The sequence below is a fragment of the Phoxinus phoxinus genome, assembly GCF_949152265.1.
Source record: "Phoxinus phoxinus genome assembly, chromosome: 1".
Taxonomy (NCBI): Eukaryota; Metazoa; Chordata; class Actinopteri; order Cypriniformes; family Leuciscidae; genus Phoxinus; species Phoxinus phoxinus.
The window spans coordinates 4146612-4159745 of record NC_136876.1 but is presented as its reverse complement, the minus strand read 5'-3'; the positions used below and the strand labels follow the sequence as shown (position 1 = coordinate 4159745).

At 38.3% G+C, this 13134-nt stretch overlaps 2 protein-coding genes across 4 annotated transcripts in view; one reads left to right on the top strand and one right to left on the bottom strand.

The window, feature by feature from the left end:
* The window catches only part of LOC306996823 (uncharacterized protein), a 54191-nt gene extending 44007 nt beyond the window's left edge, over positions 1–10184 (bottom strand). For 2 of the 3 annotated variants that reach the window (XM_079609725.1, XM_079609726.1), the window contains exons 1-2: positions 10115–10184; positions 8363–8681 (exon numbers count right to left, since the gene is read on the bottom strand). In XM_079609725.1, the coding sequence (XP_079465851.1) occupies positions 8363–8396 (34 nt within the window). In that variant the 5' untranslated portion in view covers positions 8397–8681; positions 10115–10184. Of the gene's footprint in view, positions 1–8362; positions 8682–9850 lie in introns of all 3 variants that reach the window. The other variant, XM_079609727.1, reaches the window with a different exon arrangement.
* On the top strand, positions 859–2345 carry LOC307002743 (piggyBac transposable element-derived protein 4-like; the record flags this gene model as incomplete). Its single annotated transcript, XM_079620654.1, has 2 exons — positions 859–2130; positions 2247–2345. 2 exons carry the CDS (start codon positions 859–861, stop codon positions 2343–2345), a joined length of 1371 nt encoding a protein of 456 aa, XP_079476780.1.
* Positions 10185–13134: the final 2950 nt, after the last annotated feature.

Here is a 13134-nt window from a genome sequence, read left to right as displayed (position 1 = left end):
GGATTGATTCGGTTGTTCTAAAGGTGTGTAAAAAAAAAAAGTAACACTCATGACCTTTGGGGTCAATATGACCCCACATTGAAATGAATGGGAAAATCGAAAAAAAATAGTTTTTTATTTTTCATTTGTAAAAAAAAAACTCTAAATCCAGAATAAATCTGAAAATTTTCATACCACAATGAAGTCATGGTACTAGAGCACAAATGCAATGTGGAACGAACATGATCACTTGAACACACACATGCTCGCACACACAAACACACACACAGGTGTGACTCCAATTGAAAGCATTTTTTTTAGAAATTGACAAATAAAATAAATAATTCCAGCATAAATCTGGAAATTTCCACACAGAAATGAAGGCCTGGTACTAGTGCAAAAATGCAATGTAGAAAAGACATGCTCACTCAAACACACACACACGCACACACACACACACACACAAACAGGTATGACTGCCACAGCCAAATAAAATCAGCCACAAATGCAGAATAAAGATAAAAGGGGTGAGACCGAACACACACACACACACACACACACACACACACACACACACACACACACACACACACACACACACTGACTGTCACAGAGAGCATCTGTATGGAATTTGTCAAATAAAATCAGCCACAAATGCAGAGCACGTGTGAGCTAATCAGTGAGACCTAATGCATGCACTCACACACACACATGCAGAGAGAGCAAGGGAGAGATGAAAGACAACTGACCTGTTCAACTTTGAGAAAGTTTACTCTCAGATCTAAGAGCTGCAACTTTGTTTTGAAAACAAAGAAATTATTCCCACACTAAAGGTATAAAAGAGGGTATTTGGTGTCCTGCACACAGTTCTGTGGCAGTATGGCAAAGAGTTACACTCTCCTGGAGACCCTGGATTACCTGCTTGATTCAAGTGAAACTGAATCATGCCCGGAAGACACTGAAGCAGATGACTCTGAGCCAGAGGACTGCATTCCTCCTGAAGAAAACACAGGGTTGGAAGAGGAGTGCCAGGAATCGGAGGAGGACTGTGAGGAGGCAGATGCAGACCAAACCTTTGTATCTAAAAATGGAAACATAACCTGGACTGCTTCTCCACCTCCACAGGGACCAGGGAGAGCTTCAGCTGCACGAGTGATAAAGCTGACACCTGGACCAACAAGGTTTGCAATTTCTCGTGTAGAGGACATAAAATCATCTTTTTTGTTATTTTTTCCATCAACAATTCAAAATATCTTGGTGGAAATGACAAATCTGGAAGGAAATCGTGTGTTTGGTGATGACTGGAGGGATGTGGACTGGACCGACATGGAAGCATATATTGGTCTACTCCTCCTAGCAGGAGTTTATCGCTCCAACAATGAGGCCCTGTCCAGTTTGTGGGAAGCTGAAACTGGGCGGGCAATTTTTCGGGCTGTCATGTCGCTTAGAAGATTTAGGAGATTGTCTAAAGTCATTCGATTCGATGACAGGGCCACAAGACCTGCTCGGCGCGAAAGTGACAAGCTGGCACCCATTCGTGATGTGTGGAATTTATGGGTTGAACGTCTCCCACTAATGTGCAACCCTGGCCTGGACATTACAGTGGATGAGTGCCTGGTGCCATTCAGAGGTCGCTGCTCCTTCAAGCAGTACATGCCCAGCAAGCCTGCGAAGTATGGAATAAAAATCTGGGCAGCATGTGACGCCAGGACAAGCTATGCATGGAACATGCAAGTTTACACCGGCAAGCCACAAGATGGGCAGCCAGAAAGAAATCAGGGCATGCGTGTGGTCCTTGATTTGACCACTGGTCTCCAGGGACACACAGTAACATGTGATAATTTCTTCACATCATATGCTCTTGGCCAGGAGCTCCTGAGAAGAAAGTTGACAATGGTTGGCACAGTTAGGAAAAACAAGCCTGAACTCCCACCTGCCCTTCTGACAACGAGAGACCGAGTTTGTTTTTCCTCGATCTTTGCCTTTACTGAGACACACAGTCTTGTGTCATACTGCCCCAAAAAGGGTAAAAATGTGCTGCTGATGAGCACATGCCACAAAGATGCCAAAGTGAGTGACAGGGAGGACAAGAAGCCTGATGTCATCTTAGATTACAATCACTGCAAAGGTGGAGTTGACAACCTTGACAAGGTATTTACAAATTGTATTTTATTTTACTCATTTTTATTCAAAGTTTGTGTTAGAGTGGCATTTATTTTGCCAGCAGATATACTAATTTGTGTGTGTGTGTGTTTGCAATATTGCAGATGGTTGCAAGCTACAGTTGCAAACGTAAAACAAATCGTTGGCCAATGGTTGTCTTTAGAGGTCGACCGATAGTGGATTTTACCGATAACGATAGCTAGGTTGGGCCATACTTGCCGATAACCGATTAATGAACCGATAGTTTTTAAAATTGATACTGGATAAAAACAAACATAACACTCCAAGTAAAACAGTGCTGAACTTTATTATAAAAATAAAAAAACTGTATTGAACCATGAAAACATGCTAAATGAAATAAATATATAAATGTGAATAAATATTTAAGTCAATAAAAGACATTCATTCAAACTGAAACTAAAAGTAATACTCTAAATAACAAATAAAACCAGTTACATTCGAAATGTAACTATTTAACTGTTCTTTTCAAGCCAAACAGTCATACTTAAAGATGGCCAAATTTAAATATCTACAATGCCAGAGCATTGAAATTACATATTACATGTATAGTCAGTCTCACACTTTTGCTTCTATTTTATAAACACTTGATGATTATCTAATCAAAATAACAAAATATGTATTAAAGTCAAGATGAAAAAAAAAAAACCGAAATCGAATATGCTTTTCTGATTCGTTTATGTTTCTGTCGGCTGTATGAACATATCATTTTGCTTACGTCTCTAGCTTTAAATATGCAACTTCTCTGCATATTTAATGCACAAAAGTGACCAGCTGGATATGAACTAATGCAAATAGAGGTAACAATTGTGACATTAAACATTCGGGTCGGACTTACGTTTATGTTTGTCAGTGTTTTAACCGCTTGAGGTACTACTAATGTTAGCGTCCTCTCAGCCTCGAAGGCAAACAAACATAGCCTACTGTTGTGCTGTTCTTTCTCTACTAATGCAGCATTTAGTCAACAAATTAATCACTTTATAATGATATGACAAAATGTAGGCTACTGTATATATACCTTTTAGCTGTCGGTGCTTTAAACGCGCGTCTGATGTCAGCGCTCTCCCGCAGCATGTGCTCTCAGTGCAGCACACAGAATCACGTGTCGAAATAAACAACACGAGCGATAGTTTATTACACCTCTAGAGGCCGCTCTTGTACTGCATCATGCCAGAAGAGCCTTCTCAGCTCTTACATGTGTAATGAATGACAGCGCGCGCTTCTCAGCTGCTCCAGCAATGGCCGCAACCAGGAAAAACTATCGGTATATATTTTTGCCGATAACGATAGTTCCACCAGTCAACAATCGGTGCCGATTAATCGGCAAAACCGATGAATCGGTCGACCTCTAGTTGTCTTCTCTACCATCCTGGATGTATCTGCCATAAATGCATTTGTGGTTTGGAGGGAAGTAAATCCATCATGGGAGAGAGGGAAGAATTTCAAGAGGAGGCTCTTTCTAGAAGAGCTGGGGAAAGCTCTGGTGTCCCCTCACATGGAGCGACGAAAAAGCCTGCCTCATGAACCAGTCTCTGCAGCAATACTGAAGAGAAAACAAGATTCTTCCAACGCTCCAGGCCCCTCCACTGAAACTCCATCATCCAAAAGAAAAAGATGTCAGGTTTGTCCACGGGCCAAGGATACAAAAACGGATAAGCGGTGCGCAAACTGCGAAAGAGCCATTTGTGCTGCTCACACCGTGTACTTGTGCCAGATGTGCGTGGACTGATTTTTGTTCATGATACTTGTTCATTCACAACATTCTGACTGTGCTTTTTTACCATGTGTATTATGTAATCATTTTTTTTTGTAGCTTGTTATTGCTTTTATGTTCAGTGTTCAGAATGTGATTATCAAATAATTGTTTTCTTATTCAGTGTTCACTCCTGTTCATTTCTGCATATTGCTGCTGTTTTTTTTATATATATATATATATTATTAAATTAAATTCTTCTAAATTCTAAAGTTAATTATTTTTTTCACATTTGGTTCATTAAAATAAATAATATGCAACTACAATCTGATTCTAAGTCTTGTCCTTAAATTTAGGTGTTTCTTATGTGGCAATTTATGTGGTATTTTGTAAAAACAGACATTTCAAAACACATCAAAAACTACCAAAATTCTACTATTTGAAAGAATATTTATTTTTAATGTCTTGTATAATGTTTATATATATATAAATTCACAAAATGTATCACAAAAATATGATATGAGCAGTTGGCCACATCCAGTAAAATGAATGGATCTCTATTGCCCTCTGCTGGGTATCTATGGACAAAGCCATTTCTTTCTTAAATTGTATTTCCTTCAGGATTTTCTTTGACCAGCAGATGGCAGAATTATACAGCTAACACCTAGATCAATATCCAGAAACAACTTATATTTAATTTAGATCATCATTTAAGTATTTTTTTCATAAAAATGTAATATTTTACATGCAAGCTAATGGTATAGTTGAGGAATTGTGTGGTAAATAGGTACAAAAGTACTTTAAATATCCAAAAACACAGCATTACTGTATAGATAAGAAGTAAACAAAAAAAATAATATATTATATGTGTTATTAAAAATGTACATTTTTTTTACAATCACTCATTAAATTTTGGGGTCATATAGACCCCAAGTGCACTGAGTGTAAACAGGAAACTAAGACCATATTAGGGTTAACATGAACTTGTATGTGGCCTTGATTTTGAAGATATTATACATCAGTTTGCACAGTCAAAGTCCAGAAAAAAGCCAGTATAAGATGTATTAAAGCAAACATGCACTTTCTCGCCAGGTTTTGTAGTATTTATTTTTATCTTGTCTTCTAGAGAGAAATTGTGTCACAGACACGGCTCTGCACTTTCTATTTTAGCTATTGGACATGAACTTGTTAGTGGCCTTGATTTTGAAGATGTTATAGGCTACAACAGTTTGCACAGTCAAAGTCCAGAAAAAAGCCTTCCTCATGCATTCCTCATTATTTAGGACTAAAATTTGTGTTTTGCTAGATTATATAGCATTTATTTCTGTCTTGTCTTCTTCAGAGAAATGGACAGATTTCTAAATGTTTATGTAGCACTAAAATGTTTAACTGGTTAATTTTGCTGTGATATGTTGTCGTTCTATTTTAAAACAAGTTAAAATGAGATTAGGATAAAAATGTTTATGAGCAGATAATAGTGATACTGCATTTTATTTATTTATTTTTTCCTTGAGGTGCCAGCTTTATTATTAAAATGCTGTAAATTGTTGTTGTCTGTGGTCTTCTGTTATAGCTCTATCAATTCAATACATTTCTAATGGGAATAAATGTTGTTAAATAAACGATGGTTTGAAAGTGGTAGCTTTTTTTTTTTTTTGAAAATGGAGGATATTTCCCTCCCTCTCAATGTAGTGGGTCAATTTTACCAGATTATACAGATGCTGATGTGTTTTGTTTTCATAGCATCATATGTGAGTGAATGTCTTTGATAGGGGACATAGTAGCTAGCAGGGGCGGAGCCAGTCGATGTCAACAGATTTTTTTCCCATTTACGTCAGCTAAATGCACTATTTTTCAGGCTGTTTGAGATAATAGAATGGCTAAAAATCTATACACTATCTGGGAAAATTATGATAGTTAGGCCTACTCAATAAAAAATAAAAAAACTGGACGCGCGAAAGAGGTGAATTCACCGCGCCGCGCTAGTAAACGCCTCATTCACCCCGCAGGACCTCAAGACGCGCGTAAACGCGTCTTCACATTGAAATCACTCACGCCAGACGCTCTATTCGCGTTTGGTGTGAACGCAGCATACACTTGTCCGCGGTTTGTCTGACGCTGCTTCTGAATCTCTCTCCGGCCAGTGAGGTTTACTGTTAGTGTTCCATAGGCTATAAAAAACTTTGTCCATATTTACTTCAGCCGGTTAGCCAGTAAGCTTGCTACGACGCCGGTGTAACATACAATACCCCGCCAGCCACTGATGACAACGACGAAGAAGAAGATTTATATTCTTCGTTAGTTTAATTGGCAGTTGTCAAACAAGCTGAGTGATGCGCGATGCATTACCGTCCGCCACCACGCACGGTAATATAGCTTTTGTTTCATTTTTTGCCGCTCCAGTCAGAAAGACTGAGAGGAAATGAAACAAAGTTAAATTTTTTTTTTTTTTTTTTACTAAAAGATTCGGGGCTTTTGACAAAACATTCGGGGCTTAAGCCCCCTTAGCCCACCCCTAGCGCCGCCCCTGGTAGCTAGTGCATTTGTAGTTCTATGAGCATTTAAATATTTGTAAATCAAAATACACCTGATGACAGTTAGAATTTGAAGTATTGAGTATATTTACTGTGTATTACAGTAATATATTATGTATATGACCATATTATGGTGATCCTGGGGTCGTGATGATGGGGCCCTTGAATATTGTTGCCCAGGGTACAACAAAGTGTTAATCTGGCCCTGACTTCACACAAGCGCAGTCATTTGCCCTGTTGCCATGGGAACGTTATGAAGTGATGTAATTGCGCGACATCATTGAAAAGCTGCAAACCCCGTAATGCTGATGAAACCATGATGAAGCTCGCAAATCATTCTCATTTGCCAACAAACATAAGCGCAAAAGACCGCGCAAAGCAGTTTCCCAGTGTGTTACATGACAGTGGGGGCAAATAATTTTGCACTCCGTGCAACTGTGTGTCGGACTACAGGCGGACGTCGACGCTGGACAACCACTTTGTCATTTTTATAGAAGTTGTAGCATATTCATTTTGTAAAGCTACAGAACTTGTTCGACTCATCAATGTTTTGTAAGTTTGAGCCATGTGTTTATTAAGGTCTGAAATAAAACAAGATGAGAACTGAAATATTCCCAGCACTTTATGTGAGGTAGTATGCTTGCTTATCATAGGATGTAATAAGAAATTACTCTTTACATTAAAGTAGTAGCCTAGTGAATAGGGTGTTGGGGGAAAAAAATTTTCTCTCTTTTTCATCAAACCGCAATTTTTGCAAGTTCCCGCAATTTCATCGCATAAAATTGCATAAATATCCCGCATATTCCATCACATTTTTTTCAAGAAAACGTGCCGCATAATCAAGGATTTTTACCCGCAACAATCACAAAAAAACTCAGCATTTTTCTGGAGGGACTTAATTATTAAGTTATCATGTCAGCTGTGTGGAATATATGGTATTGTATCGGTATAGATCGGTATCGACAGATACTCAAGTGTGTGGTATCGGTATCGGACATGAAAAAGTGGTATAGAGCCACCCCTACAAAATATACTCACCCTGAACTGTGCTATATTGTTTTTTTTTTTTTGCTCTTCTGGATTTTCCCTGGATCAATCGTTGGATTTTTCCTATTGAACCGGAACTGAACTAAAAATATTCAGTGACAGCTGAACATTGAATCTGATTCCCGAAGTTGTTTTTCTTTTGTTAATCTGGACACTGTTTTTTGAATTGTGAAATCTGGTTTTAAATCTTGATTTTTGAAATCTAAATGTCCAAATTGAACTGAGGTGTCAATTGTGAACTGAACTACTGTTTATTATTGCTGTTTATTTGTTTATTTATATCATTTTATTTGTCAAAAGATTCAATTCATTTTTTTCCGTAATAACAATATATTTAATTTCTTAGTAATTAACATTTACATTCGAGTCTGAGTTGCTTTCTTTCTTTAGTTTCTGTTATAAATTTCCTATACTCCAGTGAGTCGAACCTACCTTCTGTAATCTGGTCCGAGACACAAATAGATCACATGTACCCAAGTTATTACGCCATAAAACGGGTAGCTGCGGGTTACATGTAGCATTGACTACATGCATCGACCCTGTTACCAAAGTTACTGTAAGAAGAATCTCTATAACTATGAATAACTTGTATGATATTTGACAAATACAACTTTATCAGTAACTTGGTGTTTACTGATTGTTCCTAAAAAAAATAAAAATTATGTTGAAAATGACTAAAATTCTGGTAATGCTGTTGCAAATTGGAAACCAGATATAAAATAACTGTAAAATAGTATTTAGTTTGATCTGATGTTAACAATCAATATAAAAATGTCTCAAATCTCCCTTTACTGACCATTTGTTGAAGAAAAACTCAGAACATTCTGTACCATTAGTTGAACTGTTTATCTAAATGTGATGAAGTGCTTGAATGTTTCTAACATGAATGTTCTCCAGCATCATGAATGAATGAAGAATAAACACCAACCTCTTTGTTCTTCAGGATCTTCAGTGTGTTTCATTCTGCAGGGTTCTGGATCACTCGTGTTCTCACTGTCCTCTTTAATAAACTCAGTCTCTGCAGATTTCAGCTCTTCCTGATGCTTTCATGCTCGTCTCCACTTGTAGCTGATAGGAATTTACAGCATTTATTGGAGAATTGCAGTGGGAGGAGCTTCACTGATGACGAATTACTGTGGGAAGAGCTTCACTGATGATGAATTCCAGTGTGGGAGGAGCTTCACTGATGATGAATTCCAGTGTGGGAGGAGCTTCACTGATGATGAATTCCAGTGGGAGGAGCTGATCTGCCAAAATCAAAAATATAAAGTTTGTTTTTATAATAAATTACACTTCTAAGCATTTATCTCTGTCTATCTATTCATCGTACACAGTGATGCCAATTAATTCATTATTTTTATTGCTAATCCTAACTTTATTCTGCTTCTTCATTAAAATACAGGTGTCTAGAAATATAGAAAATAATAAATAATTTAAATTCTTCCAAATATAAATAATGGTAAGAAAAACAGTTAAAAACATAAACGTACATAGTAGCCAACACTCAGTATTAGTAAGAAAACACACAGAAATAAACGTATATAGTAGCCAACAAATCCCCTCAGTCTGCTGACACCAATGAAATGAGCTTTAAGTGACAATTTACAGGAGATCTGAAGACATCAGCATAATAAATGAGGTGAAAACAGGAACTATTGTCATGAAATAAAGAGTGTTTTCAGCAGATCTGTTAATATTGATGAGCCTCAGACTATCAACACTCATTCAACAAGCCATTCAGGATCATCAGCAGATCATCTCACTTTATTCTGAGTGTTTGCTGTTAGAAACACATTATTTGAGTCAGGATACATGATAAAAGCCTGTAAAACTGCTCTACTGAAAGAAAAAATATGACATTGATAAAACATCAATCACTAATATGATATTTATCTTCATAAACCACTACAGATAAATAATCACAGCAGCATAATATGTACATTTGAATTTAAATATAGTTAGATTTTATGACAATCACGAAGTACTTAGCCTAAATCATTAAAATATTACATTTTATGGGCGCTGAAACTGATAACGATCATAAAACGTTTAAAAATGAATAGCATCACAAAGCAATATTGTTCCAAGAGTAAAACGCTATTCATTTATTAACATTTAAGAGTTGATTTAAATGTCTCACGTTGGCTCAATCAATGTAAAGTAACTTATATCAATGACTACGTTTACATGCAGCCAATAACCCGTTCAAAACCGGGATATTAGCAATAACCCGGTCGTTCACGGCCATGTAAACACCGGCAAAAACCCGGATATGCTCATAACCCGATTTTTAAAAACCGGGATATTATACCTGGGGTACCCCTTTACTAACCCGAATATTTGGTCTTGTAAACGCGTTTAGTATAACACTTGAGATCGTTTTCCATCAATTTCCCTCACAGATCTCAAACTTTACCTCTTGACTTGACATTCAGGAACAGTTTTCAGTCCAAACATCGAGACAATCACACACACGAACACACACTCGCTCAGGTCTGAATGAACTCAACATGTTCTCCTCATGCTCGCTGCTGCTGCACTACATGTTTATTTCAGAAGGAAGACGCCAGAAAAGACGCTCAAGTATCGCTGTGATCGATGAAAACAACACAGAAATGAGCCTGTCGCTTAAACAAACTGTATAAAGTGTGTTTGATGGGTGTGTAAATATGAGAAATACCGTGAACTGCTCTCCTCGCCTCAGAAGTCTCGACGCTGAAGAGTCGGCGTGAGCGAGCGGTGACGTCATCGGCCTCCAACGCACGCGCGCACGGGAAACCCCTGCAGCCAATCAGGGCCACGCAGATTCAGCTTTACTAGTAGCCTTCCATTATTATTATTTTAGAACTGAAGTGACTCCAGTTACTAAAGGTGGAAGGAACTTTTTTAAAGTTTAAAAAAGTCAAAAATGTATCAAATTCACAAATAAATAGATTAAGACCTGCAAATGAATGTAAAGAGTTTCTCACACACACACACACACACACACACACACACACACACACACACACACACAAACACACACACACAAAAAAAATCTAATTCACAAATAAATAGATTAAGATCCACAAATAAATGTAAAGAGTTTCACAAAAAATTATGAAATTCACAAATAAATTAAATGAGATTTGCAGATAAAAAAATATTTATTAATGTTTTATTATTTTACAAACACAACTCTGCCTGGCATTTATTTGTGAACCTGTGCATTTGTAAAAAGCTGCACGCATTTGTGGATTTTGAAACACTTCTAGCGTCCACGTGCAGAGAAATCCACAAATAAGTGGACTCCACCCACCGCGTACTCAAGCCAATCAGATAACGGCCACATTGAGCTGTCCAATCGCAGCACGTTCTCGCTACAACCAATCACGTTTGGCTTTACACTCGGGGTGATCTTGCTCTGAAATAACTTTGCTCATTCCTCATCCATCTGCATTGGCTCAAATAGGAATACGCATAAGGCCCATACAATTGCTACAGCAATTTTGAAAATTTTGATTATTTTAGAATTAGACCATTAGACTGTGTATCAAGTCAAGCCACAATTTTAATGAGCCTGGGAAAAAGCCAGAAAAACAGCGCTTTACTTCTCTGTTATGGGAAACAATGTGTTATGGAAACGCCACGTTATTTAAGATAGAAAAGCATCAATAGCCGTGTTTCCACTGTCGGGCCGGGCCGTGCTAGTGCGTGCCAGGGCCAGTTGCGTTTCCACTGCCACTTCCGGGGCTTGATCGGCCTTACTCGAGGCCAGCGGCCTCGTCGAATACCTTGGTCCAAAGCGGCCCAGCTCGGGCTAGAGGAGTGGCTACAAGCAGAGGCGGGGCTTCCCTGAGTCGGGAGACGGGAGCGCCTGATAATTCTGTCAGCATTAAAGACTTTTCAAATAATTTAACTCACTTTCATGTTTGAATGCCTTCTGTTTGTGATCCGATGTGAATTCTGTATAAGGTAGAAATATTTAATATAGTATAAATACGCGATGCAAAAGACTATGCGCGCTAACCATTACCATAGTAAACGCTTGAATATACGCATAGTAAAAAAACAGTGAACGCTTGAAATCAGACCAATCATGAAGGCCATCACAATCATGTTTTTATTTTATCTGTCAGTAGCCTACTCATCTCGTTATGCCGGACTATCATAAAATAAAATAAAATAAAATAAAATCATAAAATAAAGCAACATTTTTTTTTGGGAGCTTCCTCTGTTTCTCTGACTGGATATATCTGTAGCCTACTGGGAGAGAGTGCTAAAGCTCCTCAGCTCATATTTTTGGTGGCATATATTTGTAGAAATTATCATTCTTTCTAAATGTGACTGTAACTACCAAATAAACAGAAACAGACGCGACTGAAGAAGTAGCTAAGTGTGTCCTCTTTCTTTTGTGAAATAGACCAAACGGTAATTTATTTCTGTGTGACTAATGTGCAAAAGCTCTTTTTATTGTAAACTTGTGGTAAAACATGCTTGGGTTTTAAATATTCAAGTAAACAACAAAAACGCTTTTATCATGTTTGTTTTGCGATGCACGCGGTTTCCAGTGATTTCTTTCTGATTAGTTTTCTGATAAAACTTGCATTTGTTGGTGAAATGATGGGTTAGTGTGCCGTTGTCCCAGAGAGGCGTGTTACGGGCGTGTTTTAGGGAAGCGCTGTGAAGCTTCTGGCCCGACAGTGGAAACGCAGGCCCGGTGCTACTGGCCCGAGGCTATTAGCCCGGCATCAGCCTTAATTTTAACATTGAGCTCCATTTTTAGTAAATTTGGAGTGCTGTCAATACAGAGAACAACGACAAAAATCCTATTATCCTATTTTTAAAATTTGCACCCTATTGACTTGAATGGGGCAAATTTTAAACCTGCTTTTATTTCTCTTATCATCCTTGATGTGTCATTACAAGTGCCCAGCCGTGTTGAGTGATTCCTTCAGAGTGAACACGAGTGAATCTGACTGCAGTAGATTTGAAAGATATGAATAAAAATGATGTTATTTCAGCCAGCGCACAGACCTGTATTTTACATCCTGTTTTCGGTCGAAGTCCACAGTAGTCGATTGTCGAGTTCACGCGCGTGATCATAGGTAACTAAACCCATGAACTCACTCTGAGAAATTTCAAATGATACTAAACATAATACTCAATGATAATCATTCTAGTCAATGCTTGTGTTTACACCGGCCGCGACGCAGCGCGCTTCAGAAGCTTCCCAGAAGCGGCTCTCCGCGCCACATCGCTAAATGTAGGCGCCTAGTCTATTTTTGACGGACGCGCGTCCAAGTCGCACCGGAAATACAAAATGAAGTTCCTAAACGTAAGTTAGGGAGGAGTGAGCCAATCTAATCTTTCAATCATCAGCCGAGTACAGTATATAAGCAGCCGCTTACCTCTCCCCATAGCATCAGCTGTTCCAGTATCCCTCCACCTCCCCAAACTCCACCTTCATCTTAGGTACCTTGCCCCTTAATTAGCATATCCTACATTTTAGCCACTGGGGGGGTATATCAGAGCTCGAGTTGAAGCTGCTTCATCGAGCCCCTCTCCAGTGGACAGCAAGCCAAATAAGTTTAACCTAATATCTTAAAGATTTTATGGGCAAACAAACTCGTTAAATAAAAGTAAGAAAACCCTGTCAATTTCAAAATAAACACCCTTTGCAGACTCCCAATTGTATTACATACCAATATATCCTTGGTA